This window comes from Pleurodeles waltl, chromosome 6, assembly GCF_031143425.1.
Source record: "Pleurodeles waltl isolate 20211129_DDA chromosome 6, aPleWal1.hap1.20221129, whole genome shotgun sequence".
NCBI classification, from domain to species: domain Eukaryota; kingdom Metazoa; phylum Chordata; class Amphibia; order Caudata; family Salamandridae; genus Pleurodeles; species Pleurodeles waltl.
Genome location: NC_090445.1, coordinates 1,652,621,433 through 1,652,641,768, shown reverse-complemented (window position 1 = coordinate 1,652,641,768; position 20,336 = coordinate 1,652,621,433). Strand labels below are relative to the sequence as shown.

The following is a 20,336-nucleotide window of genomic DNA, read 5'->3' as shown; positions in this document are numbered from 1 at the left end:
TGCCAAAATCTTGTAAATTTCACTGCACCATTTTTGCGGGCCTCCTAGTGTTGGAATGCCCCCCTTGCATACATTATGCCTGGCGCAGGCATAATCTGGTGCAAGCCGTTACAAAGTGGCGCCACTTTGTAAATATGGCGTGGCAAAAAAGCCTCCCTAACACCACATTAGCATAAAAAGGAATGACACTAATGTGGCACAAGGAGGCGCTAGGGGCTTATAACTATGCTGGTCGTCCCAAGGTTTAGCTACACCTGCGTAGCGAACACTGGAAAGCATTCACATACTTCATGCTGATCAGTGATGCTAGTGAGCGCAGTCAATGGGGTCTGTCTCTACCGTGAAGTGTAGTTTGAAATACAGTTCAAAACATATTATCGAACTTCTTGCAGGCTTGTGGTGAGTGGCACCGGGGTACCTGAATGCACAATTTAACTGTGTTGTTTTTTCCCCTCTTCTTTCCGTGCAGTGTTCTTTACAGTGCAGTTTGTATGTGGCTGCCCATTTGGCTGGTGTTTTTCTAGGGCTTTTATTTTTATTTTTATTTTTTTAATTGTTTGCCTATGGTTTTTATGCGCCAAGACGCGTGAATGTGAAGCGAATGCATTCAGTGGCGCTTGTGAGGGGTTGGACCCTGCATAGCGCCTCCTGGAGCTGGACTGGGTTGGTCTTCCCTCTGATAACCCTGGTGACAATCCTACAGGGGCCCCTGGATTCCTGCCCCCAGCTGAAGGTCGGCCTGCACTGGTCAGCAGGCGTCAGTGCTCTTTTGTTCAGTGCACCCGGCCCTGCCATCTTCTCGTGAGCCGCAATCGAGGCTGACAGGCGGCTAATGAGGTAGTATTGACAGCTACTAAGCTCATCAGCTGAATGGGATGTGGCAGGAATAGAGATGCCTTGTCTCGCGGCTGACAGACGGCTGTGGGGTGCAGCGGGTCCTTTTCGCTGTCACTAATCTGTCTCGGTGTGCATCACGTGCAGAGACCCGGCACAGCATAGCCTGCCACTGACTTTTGATATTGACATAAAAAGGGACATAGGTGCACGCATGGGTTTATTTAAATTCACTTACGAATTGTTTGCATTTTTTTGAATTTTATGTATTTATTTAATTTATTTTTATTTTTTAGTCAAGGAGGAGACCCTTCCAAAATCATGCAACGGCCGTAGCAAGTCCCTGGGTTTCCTTCTCTCTCTTGTACCTACACACATTTCTCCCAAGTTCCCCCGCTCTGTCTCTTTTGACAATCACCCCTTTCGCCAGGCTGTCGTGCCCCTGACCCCGACGACAGGTGACTTGGAAGTTAACTCATCTCCCGGATGTTCTGCAGTTTGTTTTTATTTCTTCAATGTGTGCAGCTGGTGACGTGATTGCACTCACAGTGCTGTGTCGTGTATTGTACTGTAACATTTGTATAACAGCTACTAACGCAAGATGGCTCTCTTCGGAGTCAGATATGGGGTTACAGGAACATTTCAGGGGATCAGGTTTTCTGGCCTAAAGCCAACATCTATCTCACCGTCCCTGAAAAGTCAATTGCAATTCTCTGCACTTAAAAACAAACTTTAGTTCTTGTGATAATCGGCAAGTGTCTACTCGTGCTTGTTATTCTGTCAGCACATAGAAGCAGTCTGTGCTAAGAGGAAGCGCTGTGCTTCAAGGTGAACCTTGATGACCATGCAGCCAAGGACCCCACACTATGAGCAAGGTTAGCACTGTGAAATAGAAGTTAGGAAGGGTCTCCTAATGTGCACACTAATTGGTGTGCGACAACACAATATAAAGCACAATGCTTTATCAATTCCTTTATTTACACTTAAAATGTGCAAGACAGGACGAATCTTGTAACAACCAAAAATTGTAGCAAACTTCCAAGGCTTATGTGTGAATTAAATTTACTTTATGGGGAAACTTCTAATTAAACTACGCCAATATAAGTGCAAATTGTTCGTGATAGAGATTGAATATGTGTTTTGTAGTTTTAAAATATGTTTCAAAACTGTGGTGTGAGACAGGAAAGGTTCCTAAAAAGTTAATTTCACCGAAAAATTATAAATTTAATATTCTCACAGGCAAGCTGGAAAGTGTGGATCAAACTGGAATGTTACATTCTTCGATTGTAGGCGTGGCCCGGACAATATTTGAGAGAGATGTTAGATGCCTGATCCCAATTTATCCCGCCTCTACCGTGACTTCCATGGACATTTTTTTCCTTCTGAGACGGCTGATACTATAGTGTCTGAATCGAAGTGCAGCACTGCCATCGTGTGGCCAAACGGTGGTAGATGGCAGAGAGGGGTTGATGTTTTCCCCAGAGCGTAGTGGTTACACTTAAAGGATTTTCTAAAACGCTCTGCCGTTCCCAGGAAAACATTTTGAGGCAATAGATCGGCTAAAATGTTATTTAAATCGTACAACAAGCCACTTCAAATATAATAACGTTTCTTTAGAGTTAAAAAAATAAATAATCATGTGGAATCTTTGACATTAATAGGACACATCATAGCACTGCACTGAGAACTACTTTTTAGAAGAGACACTTGTAGAACTGGCCGACTAAACTCACATATTCGAAGCTGCTTTCACATGCTATGTTAAAGAAAAACACAGTTTAGGTGGAATAAACAATTTGCCTCAGATCATGCAATTTAAGCAGGGAAGCCGTGATTTATCCAGGTTTTCTGGTTTCAATCTGTAGAAATCAGCCAGTAAATGGGTATCTATTTGGCTCTCCTTTCATTATTTCTTTGAATTTACCTTCTACTGCATTCTTCTAGTTTTTAAAATATAGCGCAAACTCAACCCAAAGGTATTGGTGTGCTTTACATGAGCACCAGTTACATTACCCAAGGTCACATACATTGTTTCTAGGCATGGGGAGATTGAGTGAATTACCCAGAATCACATGGTGTAGAGTCAATGCCAACAATCAAATCTGGTTTCCTATTTCCATAGTTGGCGGCTCTGGCTGTAACATCATGTCCCAGGTAGAGGGAGAGAGGCAGAAGCCACATGAAAGCTCGGCTCCTTAAGGGCTTGTGGTTCCAAAAGGATCCTCGACATACCCCGCCGATGTCACATCTCCCCCCACCTGAAGGACCTCCACTGGCTCCCTGAGGAAAAAAAGATCACATTCAAACTACTCACCCACGCACACAAGGCACTACACAACACCGGACCCACCTACCTGAACACCAGACTCAACTTCTACGTCCCCACACGCCAACTCCGCTCTGCCAACCTCGCCCTCGCCTTCGTCCCCCGAATCCAGCGCAAGACCTCTGGCGGCAGATCCTTCTCCTTCCTCGCCGCCAAGACCTGGAACTCTCTCCCCACCTCTCTACGCCAGACCCAGGACCTCCTCACCTTCAGGAGACTCCTCAAGACATGGCTCTTCGAACGCTAGCAGCTCCCCCCCCCCCCTCACCAGCGCCTCGAAACCCTGTCGGGTACATAGCGCGCTTTATAAATTCACTCATTGATTGATTGATTGACCTCTACTTGAGCCAGAGCTGGGCTTTAGGCTAGGGCCAGGGTTGAGCTTTCAGTGGCTCGCCCACCTCTATCTGAGGCACAATCTGTTCCTCATTTTTTATTCTTCAATAGAGCTGCCTCGTGATTATAAACCGACACGCCACTAGAAGTTGCGAGATAACCCCGTGGCTTGGGAAATCCACCTTTGACTTTTTGATTAATGGTTTAAACCAGGTAGCATCAGCTCCTCTTTTTATCATGTCGAGGCTGATATAAGGAGCGCTACTGTACAGAGTAATACTACTAGGCCAGGGAGAAATTTTAATTATGCCAGTTCAATTTCAGGAATTGTGCATTAGCCTTGTTGCTCACAATTCTCAAAATTACACATCACTTAACGATGCTGCAATTCACTGCAAAATTAGAACGTGGGAACAGCCATATCACAAGTGGCTGTTGTTTAGGAAATTGTGGTATTTGCGCTTTTTTAAGTGTGAAATGAGCCCTTGCTTGGAATATTGACCAAATAATGCATTTCCCACCATTATGAAGCACCAAATGCTGGATTTACATAGCTCATGATTTTGCATATTTTGCGGAAAATTTTGCATAATTACACAGAAGCAAATTGCAGAAATGTTGCATACCCTTAAGTATCACCCCGTTTTTTAACATACCCAGAGACAAGAAATTTTTTACTAAGTGTTCTGATGGTGGGCATTAGTTTGACAGTCGCAGGCGGTGATATTCCAGCAACTGGCATCAAACATTAACAAACAAATGAGTATGTGTTTTTGTGTGTGTGTATTTTGTGCGAGTGTGTGTAAGTGCACGTTATATAAACTGATACACTGATTTTTATTGCTATCAGTGATATGATTGCATTATTATTGTTTTTATTATCATTGTTTGCCTGTTGTGTGAAAATCATGTGCAGTATAAGCGCTTGCTTATGTTATTTGTTGATTCATTCATGTATTTATTTATATTATTTAATGGATTTATTTATTTAATTATTACAAGTTCTTGCATTCACTTTGTGCCGACTTTGTTGTGTAATACAGATATCACATAATAGGCTGCACTCATGTATGAGGGATGCAGATGTGGGGGGGTGTCTTGGTCTCTTGAGGGATCACTAAAATCTAAATGTGGTATTTGATCACTATATGAGGGATCACTATAATGGACGGGGTGCTGGAGGCACAGTAGGGCAGGTGAGATGAATCTGTAGGATTGAAAAATTGAGCAGTATTTTCTTGTCAAAGTAGTAATCAAAACATGCTTTATTTAAAAGTTTTAGCCCTTTCCTGCACAGGCAGGGACTCGGCCAGCAGGGCCGCGCTGGCCACTCAGCACTCTGGCATTTCCCCGCTAGGCCACAATCTATCGCACAGCTTTCAGAGCAGGATGAGCTGCCATGACATAGCCATGTAGCCCCCATGGCCCCATTCTAATCACAACCTTCTGGATTGTGGGGCTGGTTGGAACATTTTTGCCGGGGATAATTCTGATTTCCTGCACTGGGAACAAACTGTTTTAGAGAGTTTTTCAGAAAGCACTTATTGGTTTTCCTCTTCGATTCTTCATAAAGTACCTCTCCTGAAAGATCAAGTGCCTAAAGAGGTGCTTGTAGGGTAGCAAGATTCTTTATGTCAACAGAAAACTATTGGCCTGATTTACGAGGCCTGTGGTGCAGGACGGAGTAGCAAGTGCCTTCCTGCGCCGTTCTGCACCATCGGGAATGGGCAGAATTGTGCTGTATCTACAAGATACGGTACAGTTCTGCCTTCTCCCCCTTTGCTGGCATACAAATTGATGACTAGCGCCAAGCAGGCACCCTTGCACTATGGTGCAAGAGTACCTGCATTGTGGGGATGGTTGTTTTTGTGTAGGAAGGGACACTTTCCTGCCAAACACAACCACAAGAGGTGTATTCCTCTTACTATGCATGCTGCAGAATGCAGCACACATAGAAAGAGGAAACAAACGGGGCAAAATAACAATATTTCTCCTTGTTACAAAATTTTTACACTACCCCTGAGGTGGCACAGGAATCTGACGCATTCCCAGACTTGTAAATCTGGGAATGTGTCAAATTCCTTTGGGTTCCATGGGTGTTACTTGGGGACACACCAAGCAACAAACATGGAATGCCCCTTTCACGCAGTGTTATGCATGAAAGGGGTCCATATTTACAAGGCCATGAATGCCACACATGGTGGCTTTGTGTGGCATTGTAAATATTGGCTGGCACACTGTGCCACCGGAGCATCAAAATAATTACGCTCTGGTGGCGCAATGTGACAATAAGGCCTCATAAATTAGGCCCTATGTTCCTACTGCTGGACTTTTATTTAAAAAGCAGCACCTGTTTCAGTGATCAGTAGCTTCGTTAATAACAATTATTAGAAGTTTGGAATGTTGAGCGCTCCATTGAAGACAATGGAGCGCTCCAGGCTTCTAATGGGTGGTAAAAGCCTCAAGCATCAACAATCCAATGTTTGCTTTTCACAGCTGTTGCTGTGAACAAAGGCCTCACAGAGACCAGGAGGATTTCAACCCTGTCGGGCTCCTTGAGGCCATTGTGTTACCTTTTAGAATATTCTGCCCTCTAGGGACGGAATATTCTAATAGTCTTATAGCCTTCCATAGCTGGGCTATACCGGCCATTGAAGGCCCACTCCCTTGATAAAGGCCCCCGCCTTTTGTTCGAGCCTTTAATGCTGGAGCGGGCCTTTAATGGCATGCATAGCCTGCTCCGATGGATTATAAGGCTATAGACTAACAATTTGTTAAGCATTGATTTATAAATGCACGACACAGGCTAAGAATTGAGAGCTATATTTATGAAGGCCCTAGCGCCACCTTGCGCCACATTAGTGTCATTTTGTTTGATGCTAATGTGGCCTTAGAGGGGCAAAAACGTTGTGCCATATTTACAAAGTGGCATTATGCATGCATTCCACCACCTGTAAACCACTGTGCCACATTACGCCTGCGTCAGGTTTGTGTTTCGGCATTAGGAGGCCCAGAAAAATGGTGCAGTGGAATCTATGAGATTCCACTGCGCCATTTGTAGTGTCATTTTTAACACCTGCCTAAGGCAAGAGTTAAAATGAGGCTCCCATTGTTTTCAATCTGTGTCCATTCACTTTGCAGGATTAGAGTAAACATTTTTGGCGCGAATTCTGCAAAGCAGCAAACTAGCATCAACATTTCTGATGCTAGTTCCCTAACTACCAACATGGTGCACCGTATCATAAATACAGTGCACACATGGCGGCGTTAGGTGCCGGTAGGGGAGCGCAGCAAAAGTGGCGACCCAGCTCTGATGTGCCACATTTTCATAAATATGCTCCTGGGTGTCCTGCAAATGTGCCATGATCCGGCAATACAACAAGATTACCCCCAGTTTATCCTGCTTAGCACATATTATTCAACAGGCCACATATTACAGGGGTGAAATTTACAGCCAGGCTTATCAGACGTTTTTGTAGGGGTAAGGTCACAATTGTGATGCCTGACCCTTCTGCGTTCTTTTAACGACACCTAGTAGCAGCTACGGTTACCTGCCTTATCAAGAATAAACCACAAAGACCGTCTACTCCACCTTTGGGATATAAAGTTAAATTTAACAGTGACAGGTGAGACCCTGAAAAAGGCTGGAACTGGGGCAAACGGTTACTCCCCCTTGTGACGGCCCTGTTTACATTCAGCACCACACAGCACAGTGGGACCTCAACTGGGGAACTATCATGGGAAAAGAGAAACTGCGTGTCCCAATACGCATAGCACTATAGGCTGAAAAACTGTGTCAAACTGCTATGTGATATTGTTTGATTTCATACTATTGTTTTATTTTTATTGAGTGGATGAGTGTGCAATATACGCAGTGCACACCACAGCGAAGGATCAAGATGCAGTCTAGTACACGGTGCAAAAATACCTCCTATTAAACTCAAATTCTCACATCAGCTCAAACAGCATTATTAGAGTGCCATCTTGTTGAGCAATTCAGCTGATGGTAATTTCACTTATGTATTAATTTATTTACACATTGTAATGGACGAATCAGGTTTTAAATGCATCAAAGAGTTGCACAGACAAATATCCATGAACTGCCTGGCACTTGATATTACAAGAGATTGACAAAAACCTGTAAATAGACATGGTTCAAACACAGCGTGAGTCACAAGAAACGTGTAGAAAAGAGGTGGACCAAAGATGAGGAGGACATTTGGAGGAGCAGCGCATGAGGCAGGGGCTTACAGACTTGAATCGAGTGCTAACCAGGAAGATGCAAGAGTTTGAACCTTCAGATGTAGAGACAGGCAGATATGTATGTGCTGGCCGGTGAGTAGCCACATCATTGTGGTGAGGTGGGTCTTACTAGTCAGTATATCTTAGACGTAAGATTTAGATTAGGCAGCAAGGTTTCGCTGTGATGTGATCCATTCTCAGAGTTAAAAGGTACTCTACTTAGAATCTGCCCAGGTTTCTATAGGCTTTATTGTAGTCGAGGATACTAAAGTAACATTTCTAATTACAATAGCCATGCAAACCATAAATGGCACACCAAATGCAATGTTTACAACCTCACTATTGATGTGACATGTAAATACAAGCAACGTAAATGATCCTAAAGATGTGATTACATACAACCACACTCGCAACACAATGAAAGAGATGACTATGAACCTAATATTATTTATGGTTGGGAATACTAGTTGGTACGTGCTGTTTTTTTAATTACATTGTGCTTCTAGTTGTTGTTATTTGTGCTTATAGTAAGGTCATACGCATCGCTTTTGGTTTGTGAGTTATGGGAATATATGGTGTACATGCTGCCTCCCGGTGCCAGCGACGGTTACAGCACCCGTCAAATATCTGTGAACAAGCCAATCCCAGAGGGAAACAAGGAAAGTGGCACACCAGTTTATTCGTACAAAGAACAACACGTTTTGGATTAGACAAGCCTTTGTCAAGAACTTGACAAAGGCTTGTTTAAGCGTGGACGAGTCATTCTTTGCACCATTAAAAGGGTGTGCAACAATTGGTGTGCTGCTTTCCTTCTCTCTCGCTCTCTCTCTCTCTATATATATATAATATATATATATATATATACATACACACATATATAAATACACACACACACACATATATATAATTTTTGTATTTAATTCATGCACAAATGTATTAGAAATTCATGTCTGCAGTATAGGTACAAAGCATGTGTGTTAAACTCCCAAATAACTCTTAACATCATCAGTTGCCGTAGTGTTACCGAGACATATACAGACAGGGAAACATACGTACAACAATACACATATTCACACGCACCTGACCACCTTTCTCTCCAGAGGGACCTTCTTTTCCTGGATGTCCCTGTCAAAGCACAGAAGAAAGATGCTGAGCACACCGTGATGTGACAAAAATCCCCAGTGCTAATTTATCATAAGGCAATGATGAGCTCCAAGATGCTGGTACTGTATCAAAGTGTCTCCATTTTATAATTAATCCCTGCAGCCCCAGTTTCACAAAAGATGCTTTGCTTGTTTTTTTTTTATTCAGAGAACACTCTCATGTTTTCTGAATCGTCAGATCCAGCTTTTGTTCCTTGTATTCCAGGGCCTGTATACCTTGTGTTGAATAGGATACAAGAGAACTACAAGTAGCAGGATGCAAAGGAAAAAAACTGATTTGGAGGAGCTGACCTAGGTGCCTACTACCTTAACTGAATGGCCACCCATCTCCAAGTGGAATCATTTTAGAAAAAAGTCTAAAAAATATGATACAAGGAGCACAATATTAAATAAGGTAATTTTATTTTTTAGAAAATTATTTGATAGAATAACATTCACCCGTTTCTTTCACTAGAGCCTTTTTGAAGAATGAACATATTTTAAATTATGTTTTATTCTTAGCTTTTTTACTTTGGTCCATACACCATTATTCAAAGTGGAACCAGGAAAAAGGCTGGAATGCCAAAATGTAAAAATAGAATTAACTACCACTCTTCTGTCTGGTATGAACTGGTGAACAAAACCTGCTATGCTTTGAATAACGGCACTTGTTGATGGTTTTTTCTAAACGAACAGCAAGCCTACAGGCAACAAACTTAAATACAATACAAATTAATGAAATTGATCAAAACATCATATATAAAACAACATATTAAAACAACAACATTTGTATTTGCTGCCAAAAATCCAACAGCATGCAAAATTTGATGACAAATTTGAAGATATTGGGAATTTGTTTTTCTTGTGGCAGAAGAAAGAAAATCCAAATTTGTTTCAGCATGAAAACTGTACACATTTACTTTTGTACCAATTATTTTTTTAGCATAAAAGGTGAATTTTCCTTAGAGTATTTTACATATTTAGCTAAAAAGAACAACTCAAAATGTATTTTATAGTTTCTGTAGAAAATGTGAATGTTTTGCCTAGAATGTACCTGAAATATAACTTGGAAATGTCTTTAAAATGGTAAATTATGAGTTCTGCCATTATGGGAGAAGAATGATCCTGATTCGGCCCCATCCACGAGGAGTCTGAAGAATTTGCAATGAAGAATGGCTAGTTACTAATATGTAGGCTAAAATTATACTTAAAGACGCTAGCTGAGCCGATTTGATATACTACCTCTTCGATGTCCTAAGGAGCCACCATGCAACTCCTATACAGTGTTAATTATTCTTTCTGATACCACAAGGCTTTGGTTGATCTCTAGAAGTATATGCTGCACAGTTACTACATTGTACACCAATCAGCCTTCCCAGGTGCACAACTTCTATATCTTTATACATTCTGCCTCTCTGAACAAAGGTTTCTACAGTTCTCAAAGTAAACCAAAGACACTCACCGGGGGTCCATCTGCTCCTGGCATACCTGGTAGGCCTGGTTTTCCCAAAGGACCCTGGGAGAAAAAAACATAGTCAAACAAGTGGATAGTAGCATTGCTATATAAAACAAAATATTTTTTTTTGCATGATAAATGGACTTGCAAATTACAGAGTATGGCTAGTTTCCTTTTTGCATTTCTGCAATGGCCAAAAATTTAAACAAAACATAGACTAACTATATCTGTTCCCCAACCACTGACAGATATGTCTCCACGATGTCATCTAAGGTGCATTCATTTGCACATGGAGCGCTATTCTGTTAAATCCAGAACAAAAGAAAGTGTGCCTTTTGTCATTGTTTCCTAAATTTGCAAACATCTTTTTTTCACGCAACAAAGTTGAGTGAAGCAATGTTTTATCCTTTTTTCTGTAAAGTGACAAAATCGTAAAACATGATTTTGACCTATATGTTGGTGAGCTCCATGATTTTCAGCAGGTATCTCATTCTCTGAGTCAACTTTTATTTTTCCCTTTTCAGCCCAACCCTTATATTTTCATGTCATCCCACAACAAATCATACTATACACACCTACAACCAACAATCCTGTCACAGTCAAGCCTATTCTTTTACTTTCAAACCTATACTCAACCCTCCCTTTGCATCACACACCCAATGACTTAGCTCCAACCAATACAAAATAATTCTTTCAAACACAATGTTCAAGTCTAACATCTCATCTAGCCTACCTCTCTTGGCCCATCTAAAATTCACCCCTTTACTTCCAGGCAAATCTGCTAATTCCTTCCCCATCTGTTACCAAATAATTTACTCTGATCAATCCTCACATCCGACCATGCCGACACCACACCAATATTCCTTCCATTCTCCATGCTTACCACCCATGGGCACATTGTTTCCAGCGATTGCATCACTCCCAACTTTCTTCTCAAAGTCGAACCCAACATTCATTTCTTAACCCACATTTAGCCGTCAAGCCAGCTTTATCTAAACTATAGCCTCCCAATCTCAAATCAGCTTGTCCAATATGCCTCATCCTTCAAAACTCAACCTTGCCCTCCTAATCCACACTTCAGCTCTCCTTCCAGCTGTCACACAATATTGACCATGAAGCTACATCCAACCATTTCACAACACACTTCAGGGTATCCCCTCCAACCTCAAACCAAGTATCCACTTTCACCCCACACCAAAACATATTGTCCAAATTCACACTTAACCTGCACCTTTCAACTTTCATCCAGTGTTAATGTTTGACTACACATCCTGTTTTAGCTCTCATTTTTCACCAATCCGTACTTTTCGAGCCCTCACTCACCTTTCACTGCTGCCACACCTCTGTTTCCAAACCCACAATCAAACGTTTTTATACAATCACAACAATCACAAGCAGCCTTTGACCTTCAACAAACACACAAAATTCCCTTTGTGCTCTGACCAAATCATTTATTCCCCAACACCCGATCATCACCTTTTACAAAACCTACCCAAAGTATCAATTTCACATCACAGTCCATCTTACGCTCATCCAGCCATTTTCCCACAACTCACATTAAAGCAGCACCACTGGCACAACATATAGTCATGCGCTCCTATCCCACAAATACTCTTCCTATCCCACTTTGCATTAAGCCACTGCCCCCAAATCAAACTCAACATTTAAATCCAACCTTCTACAAATTTACTATCTATTAACCTAGTTTCCAATGTCACTCAAAGATTATTTTTTTCCAGTCACCCAAAACTGAGGCTTCCTTGGCTGTCCTCACCCAACCATATCTTCTTACACTGTAATCAGGTATTGAACCCACCCCACATTAAATCAATCTACTCTGATCCGCACCAGACCCTCTATAACAACTCACCTATACTTGCTTCGCAATACACCCCACCTGTCTCCTTCAAATCTACTCCTTGCCCTTCTGCACTGACATAGATCTATCATATGCCAGTATAGAACAAATAAATCCCTACAGTTCTCCACCTTATCATCCCCCCAGAAACTTCACTCAGAACCCATTTTCACAGCATGCACTCAGCGTTGCCCCACCACCACATCCCATCATACCACACACAACTATCCTGTCACAAACCATCCAACCTTGTTTCTGATCCTCCATTCCCTACACCTCATACCTAGCCTTCTTATTCTATCTGAAATACACCTTTCCCTCCTCTTCGAGACTCAACATCCTTTATCTTCAATGACAGCCAAAACGTGTGCACTAAAGCAGAGCATCAAACACGCCTTTGGATGCCAGTAAAATGGATAGCTGATGACTCAGAGGACCTTCCCACTTTTTGCCATTTCTGGCTATAAATCAAGCTAACTTTGAGACATTCAGTACTATTCCCCCTTTCTGTCACTGTACAACATCCAAAGTGATGTAAGCAGATGTTAAAAGATGTTAAATATGCTAACAAAAAGCTTTTGAAGCAAACTGTATCTTTACAGAACACATCTTTCATCATTCCCCTCTGTCGCCTGAACACTTTCTTCTCCACACTATTATATTCCTACAGATGTAGTGAGTTAACTTACTTTGTCTCCATGTGGACCAATAGCACCCTGTGGCCCTGGGAGACCCTGTAGAAAGGGAAAAGAGACATAAGTTCAGAACACAATTGTTCCCTTTAATATGTAGCTGGCCAATCACCATTAAGTTTGTGCTTCCAACATTTAGGAGCTAGAAAGTGAGCAGCTCAGGAACCTCTGGAACACTGAAAATACACATAAGGGCATTAATGTGGCAGGAAGTCTCAGTATGAAATGTCCACGTTATTAACTTAGGGAGATTTTCATGAAAACTTTGAAACAGGACAGCCGTCTGTGTCTGTCTCCAGTTTCTTTATAGTTTGGCTCAGGTAAGAAAGTGGTGAGAGGACACCTAAAATCACAGCCTCTCAACATCAGAATGAATACTTTCCATGGGCATCCTAGCCTCCCAGTTTGGTACAACAATCTTTTGAGGGCTGTCAATGTAGTACACTGGCATTGTGGGATTGTTCTAGGCCATTGGTGAATAGTATGATACCTAGACTCTGGGTTTGGCTCTTGGTGTTAGGGAATATAGGGCCAGGTGTACTAAGCTTTTTCATGGATGCAAACCTGATGTGGGTTTGTGACACCTACATTTTTCTGGTAAGGTTCTAATCCCATTTTATAAGTCAGTACAGTTTTGCCAGCTCCTTAAATGGGTGTGAAAATGGATTATGAATCGCAATTTAGAAACGGCTTGTTATGGGTGTCCTTTGCAAATTGCGGTTCCTATCTACAGTTAAAGCAATTGCAAACCATTGAACATTACTGACCTTCCCAGTTGGGGTGGTCACTGATTCATAAAAAGGAAGGGGTCCCCTTTGGACACCTTCCCCTTTGTAAACTGGGGTAAAAAGTTCAGAATGAGTAGGTAATCGCCCAGGTGACCATTTCCACCTCTTACTGCAACTTTGAAACAAAGAAACACTTTAAAAAAACACAAAAAAGAGCCTTGTTTCCTTTAAGAAAATTGGTCTGCTTAAAAAAAGGTTTCTTCATTTAAAAAATATAATGGATATAGTGGTCTGCTGACCTTTACAAACAACCATCTCTGAGATTGTGATCAATCAGAGTGAGTCACAATTTGCAACCTACCTAATGAATATTAATTACGTAGATCAGACCATGACCCACTCCAAATCCTTATTTTGCAAACTGACCTATTAGTACAAAGGTCAATTTGCTAATTAAGTTTCTGGTCGCAAAAAGTTGAGTGGCAAAGTATGACTACTTTTTAAGACCAGAAAGATAGTACATGTGCCCCACAGTGAACGTGGTGCACATACATCCAAGCATATGGCTTGGTCTAACTACAAAGGGGTGGAGCAAATAAATTGAATGTATGCATCCTGGACAAAAGGTTCGGCTCTAAATATTAACGAGTGTTATGAATGCAATGTACTAAGGCATCAAGAGGTTCAGGGCTCAATCTCCTAAATAATATAGTGAATGCCATGTATAGATGCTCCCTGGAATTAGTAACAGTTTCTATCTCCTAATTAGTATAGTGTATGCAAAGCATAGATTCATCTTGAGATGAGGAATTGAATTTAGGTGCTTGTCACTGATCTTCCTCGCAATTATGGACCAAAGTTTTGGCTGTATCCCATCATATGTACAGCAAAGACACCATACGCAGTGCTTAATTTATAAATAAAAATGTGCCAGTGACCAAAGCTCTCTTTTGAAATACGTGGCTGCTGCATTTGAATGTGCGAGTTATCTCAGGCCTCTTTAATCCATTTACTCCCTGCCCCATCAGCTCATTCTTGCAGCTTTCTGCTTTTTCCCTTTGTGACACTTTTTCGTTTTTCTATTCCTCCACCTTTCCCATATGTGTCTTTTGCTCTCAGTCAGTGCCTGGTGCAGAAAACTAGGTGCCGGCCCTCAAAAATAAGTGCTGGTGCCCTGCACCAATAACCACCTGCTCAAATTAAGCACGGACTATTTGAGCATCCTGACTTTACCACTGCTCCCCTGGAGTATTTTGACATAGGTACATGGCCATCCTAGGCTCAGAAATCAACCTGAGTACGGCAAAGCTAGGTATGTGTTTTTTTTATTGGCTTAGTGTGTAGCAATTAATCCAGACACAATGTACAGAAATGGTACCTTTTATTCACCAGAAGTAAAGTTAAGGCAATATGGGCCAGATGTACGAAAGGATTTTACCCATTCTGTGTCTATGGGAAAAAGCTTTCGTACATATGGCCCTATATCTCCAATTAACTTGGCTATTGGTTAATCTGATGGCCATGAAGCGCATTTCTGGGGAAGACACAACCAATGGTAATGATAATTGGTTAGGCACCGAATGTAAGACCGTTGGGTGAGGATTATACCTGTGCTACTCAGCCTCATAGCTGTGACAGTGTACTGACATCTGGAATCTTGCCTCAGGGTCACCCAGTGCTTAATTTGAGCCTGAGGTTTCCCGTGCTCAGCACCAGCACTTAATTGTCAACACCGGTGCTTGTGACACAAGGTGGCACTGTCTGGCTACTTTAGAGCTGACCACAACAACAGTTAATTATTAAATCAATATGCATTACAAAATGACTCTTACCTGCCGCCAAAGCCATTCATATAGCTTTGGGGGCCTAGAATAGTCTGAATTATCACACTTGTACGAGGCTGATGGTTAGTAGTTGTGTTTTTACTATCATTGGCAGCTTTGGCAGGGGCAATGTGTTGTGGAAGCTGCAGTTACCCCTGGTGAGAGCCCTGGCACTTATTCTTTTTACAAATGAAGCACTGAGGTCACATCTGATGAGCACAACACGGGCAGTGGACTGTGCTTCTCGTTTTGTCTTCATGAACATAGTGTTTGTAGAATAAACAGGCCCCTTGCCTTAGGCTCCTGTTCCTCAGAAAGAAACTGCAGTGGTTCCTAAACTGTGTCCTTACTTGACCTCAGTAGGCGACAAGTAAAGGATGTGAATCCCAATGATACAAGTGATTTGAAGACTGTGGCCTGAATAATTCCAATGAACAAGCCTCTATGATCAACATCTGCATAAAAATGCAGTTTCTTTTAAGAAGTGCCCTTTGACTCCAAGAAAACCATGAAATATGCCACAAATAACTTTATAAAAAATACAAGTCTGTCATGTGTGCCACAATCTGTAGTTTCCAGGCCTGCACCAACAGTGATATCCATATGTCTGTGTAGTAGACACAGCAGTGCCAAAATAAATGTTTCTGTGTCTGAACAGTGTTTCACAGTGTTCAACGTTAAGCAGAAGTCAGTGATCTCATTGGCCGCAAGACTAAAAAAATACTCACAACTTGGAAAGACATGGGATTCTCCAATTCCAGAGACAAGCGTTCTGGAACTTGGATGCTGTCCTAGCGCACCCAGCAGAGACTGGCCTTTTTTCAGGCAGACAGTTTTGTAGTTTTAAAGAATGCTACACGAATCTGTTCCTTGTGATAACACATGAACAGCTGTTCCCTTTCAAGAGATTTCCTGGGCACACACCCAGGTCCTTGTAAGTTGTTTTTGAAATGTGTGCATTTTCTCGGATGGTGATGAACAGAGTCTAATCAGAAAGAGAAACGTGCCTCATCAGTCTTCTTGGAATGAAACTACAGTCGTGATTCAGTGCCCTCCTCCTCTTGAAGAGGGTCGATGTTCAATCCCTATCAGAACAGGGTTTTTGCATGTTGATGTTCGATTTCACGACAAACAAAACATAAATAAAAATCGAATTTAGTGCAATGACTGACAAAGTTGGGCAATGCCAAAACTCTGCCAGGGTGTTACTAAAATATTGCCATGACATTGCCACAATACTGGTAAGATATTGCCTGGACAAGGTCTGAACTATGCTAGGAGATTGCAAGGACACTACCAAGGCATTTTCAGAACATTGCCAGGGCACTGCCAGATACAGCCCGGGCTATGTAAGAACATTACCAAGACACTGAGGACATTAGCATGATACTACCAGGGCTTTCCAAGAGCACTGCGAGGATAAGGTCAGGACTATGCCTGGATATTGCCATGACAGTGCCAGGACATTTTCAGAACTTTGCCGGGACATGGCCAGGACAATACTAGGGACATTGCCATGACATCACCAGGATAAGGCCAGGACAAGGTCAGTACTATCCCATGAGGTTGCCAGGATTTTTTTAGACGCTGCCAGGACACAGCCAGGACATTGCCAGAACACTACCAGGACATTGCCAGGACAAGCCCAGAACATTACCACGACACTGCTGCGTTAGATCGGTTTTGGTCAGCGCTCCCTTCCATTTCAAATCTTAATCAATATATATTTCAAAATGAAAGGAAGATTTTTAGATGGTGGTTTCGCACCATATGAAGGACTCGCTGCTGAAATTGTTGAGGGCACCTTAAAATGTCCTACATGCTGGTCACCTCATGAAGGTCTAGGGCGGAGTGTGGGATTTCTGCGGTGTCAGGACCCCTCTGCTACGCAGGGGGTGCAAGGGGCAAAATGAATCCGCTCTTATAAGTCATAAGTGTAACCCACAAGGGGGCCCTCAGGTAACTCTTTCACCATGGGATGCTAACCACTTGAGTCTTCACTCAGGGTGAGTCCGCAATTAGATATTTATGAATTGATACTTTCATTACATAGCCAGTGAGAAAAGCATCTTTTGTAGAAATGTGTGCATTACCTGAAAGTCACAGTATAATTTTTGTGACAGGGACAACTCAGCCTTTCATCCTTCTGCAGCTGGAATTATGCATACCATTTAGTAGGTTAAAAATAAAACTTATATTTATGCTATTGGTGCACAAGTGTACAATTTAGCTTGTAGTGTGTGCTAAAGTCAGCAATAAACATCCCGAGCAGGTGTGAAACCCGTGCTCAGAAAACACCTACCGAGAAGGCTGTTAATGCCATGCAAACTTCACAAAACCATAACAAGAAATGAACATTAATTCATATTTACAATAAAAGCAGCTGGCTCTTTCTAACCTTTGGTAGATTAAGGCATGTAGTTACTTGAGATCTTATAAAAACAGGCTTTTAAAGCCTGCATAAAGAAATATTAAATTCCTACAATTGTTTTCCGAATGACTAAAAGTTTGGTAACTTTGGCCCGTCCTACTTGTTGTTGATGTTCGCAGGGCTCTGGTTTGTCTTTCTATTTGTTCTAGAACTGGTCCATACTTGTGGGCCTCTGTGCCTGTTTCTCTCCCCAGGGCCTCCTTCTCAGGCTACTTATGAAGGCTTCTGACATCACAGCCGCTCTGGGCCAGCCTTGGCAGCCTTGTTGGATTCCTTTCTCAAGCAGACCCCTTCTCTTGAGCTGACTAATCGTAATGGAAAATCCTGCCCTCAGATTCTGGTATTTACTTTGCAAACTTCACACCTTCTACGAGTGTCACTTTTTTGTACAGATGTCATTTTTTACATATCTCATTTTTAGATAACATCAAGTAAGCGCCCTGCATGGGCAACTGTAGGGATGTTTTAGACTGACAGGTTTAGATGTAACATCTGCAACGTGATGAGGTATCCCTGCCCTTGCCTCCAGGTCTTCAAAAAAGGTAAAAGATTTATGCCATTAAAATATGCTCCTTTGCTATAAATATGCAGCTATAAATCAGCCTCTACAGCTAAGAATTTTCGATGACTTTTCAGTTCTAGCTGCCAAATAACGCCAGCTGGGGGCACCAGTGGCTTATAAAGGCATTAATGATAACTAATTCTCATACAAGATGGTGGCAAATGTCAGTTCACCAAAGGCACCAAAACACTGTCCGGTGGAGTTATATGCAGGGAGAGAGGATAACAGCACCATAGCTATTAAGATATGCCACTGTTTTCCTTTATTCAGGCAATGCAATGGTGTGCTTTGGGCTGTCACGCACCAACCCCCACACCCTTTTACCATAGTGCAAGGGTACATGCAATCTATGATGGGTTTGTACTGCAAGGGAAGCTTTCCACCTGAAAAAACATATGCTTTAGTATGTTTGCTGCTTTCTATATGTGTTGTACAGTGCACCAAGCATGCAAAGTTGGAAAAAAGTGGAGAGTTTTAACACTTATCCATAGTTATGGCCAGTCGCGGCTCACGACACTGGGAAGGGGCGGGATGGCATGCACTTGGGGGTGTAAATACAAAATAAAGAAAAAAGAAAAACACTTACCTCCTCCACCACGTACCGTGCACCGCTCCTCTGTCCATCGTTGCTGCTGCAGGCCCAGCCTCCAAGCCTGCCCTGCAGCCAATCCTGACGATTGGCTGGGAGCGCCTAATCAGGGACCTCCCAGGCAGACTGGGAGCCTGTGCAGGCTCTTTCCAGCCTAGCAACTGCGTTGCCAGGCTTCAGAGAACCTACTGTGTATGTGCATTTGTCCGGCCCGAGGCGGCCGGCCAAACATACATGCGCAGTGAGGGAGAGTGCTTAGCCCTCCCCTCGCTGCTCTTTACCCCTGTGTCCCCACCCCTTTAAAAGAAAAGGATAATAAACAAAGTTAATTATCCTTTTCTTTTAAAGGTTTTGCAGCTGGCGCTGCTGGTTGGGGGTTCGGTGGGGGGGGCCGCAACGGTCCTCTGCCCTGGTGGAGGAGCCGCCCCTGGTATGGCTACTTTTAGGAGGCATAAGGTTTCTGTCCTCTCTGATATTAAGAAACAGGAAGAAGAAACGTTTTAGAGCCAGTTTAGAGCTAGCCTCTTCTCTAAACCATGATTGCAAGTGACAAACTGCACACGCATCCTGATCTGGCTGGCCTTCCATTCTTGGTGACATATTTGACACTCTTGAAAGTAAAATAGGCCACGTCTGAATCGACAAGTAAGGAAAACAGAGATGAACAAACAAACAAACAAACAGAGGGATATGGGATATGTGATACCCCAGAAAATTCCCCTAAAGTCAAAGAATAAATTAAACAGGGTCCTTTCAGGCTACCACGTTTTCTAAGTATAGAGACAACATAGAGACAACATGCAAACACGTCCCGACAGGCAAGATAATCATGTCCTTGTCAATGCCTCCTTCATCCCAGCTTCCCTTCGCACACACTCGTGCACATCTTGCAATCAAAGCGCATCACGTCTGGGCTGGTTCTGTGGCACTCGGCCAGCGGTTCGAAGGGAGAACCGTGCTCACATGCCCAGTGGGGAACATTTCACTGAACAAAACTGAATACAAATCTCATTAGCGTCTCCCACTGACACACCAGAGCCAGCCAAGTCTGGGCTTGGGAAATCAGTTGTCGCCCCATCTGACTCACCTGCGCGCCGGGGTTCCCTTGCTGTCCTGGGGGGCCGGGCTCACCTTGCGGTCCCTGCGGAGGAAGAAGTACAGCTGTTTATAAGGTGCAGCTCTTACTGTTCAGTCAACGATGTCACAAAGTTTGTTTCATGTTGTCTGTAGGTGATGCTTTGTGATTTACACCTCAAGTTTGTTTTTTGGGCCCTTCCTTGTGTGTGACTGATAATGAGACACTGAGGTTATTGGAGC

General features: G+C 42.6%; 1 protein-coding gene across 2 annotated transcripts in view; it reads right to left on the bottom strand.

The window, feature by feature from the left end:
• The window catches only part of COL5A1 (collagen type V alpha 1 chain), a 425,380-nt gene that overhangs the window by 111,551 nt on the left and 293,493 nt on the right, over positions 1-20,336 (bottom strand). For both annotated transcript variants that reach the window (XM_069241581.1, XM_069241580.1), the window contains exons 23-26: positions 20,107-20,160; positions 12,884-12,928; positions 10,343-10,396; positions 8,819-8,863 (exon numbers count right to left, since the gene is read on the bottom strand). In XM_069241581.1, the coding sequence (XP_069097682.1) occupies positions 8,819-8,863; positions 10,343-10,396; positions 12,884-12,928; positions 20,107-20,160 (198 nt within the window). The remainder of the gene's footprint in view (positions 1-8,818; positions 8,864-10,342; positions 10,397-12,883; positions 12,929-20,106; positions 20,161-20,336) is intronic.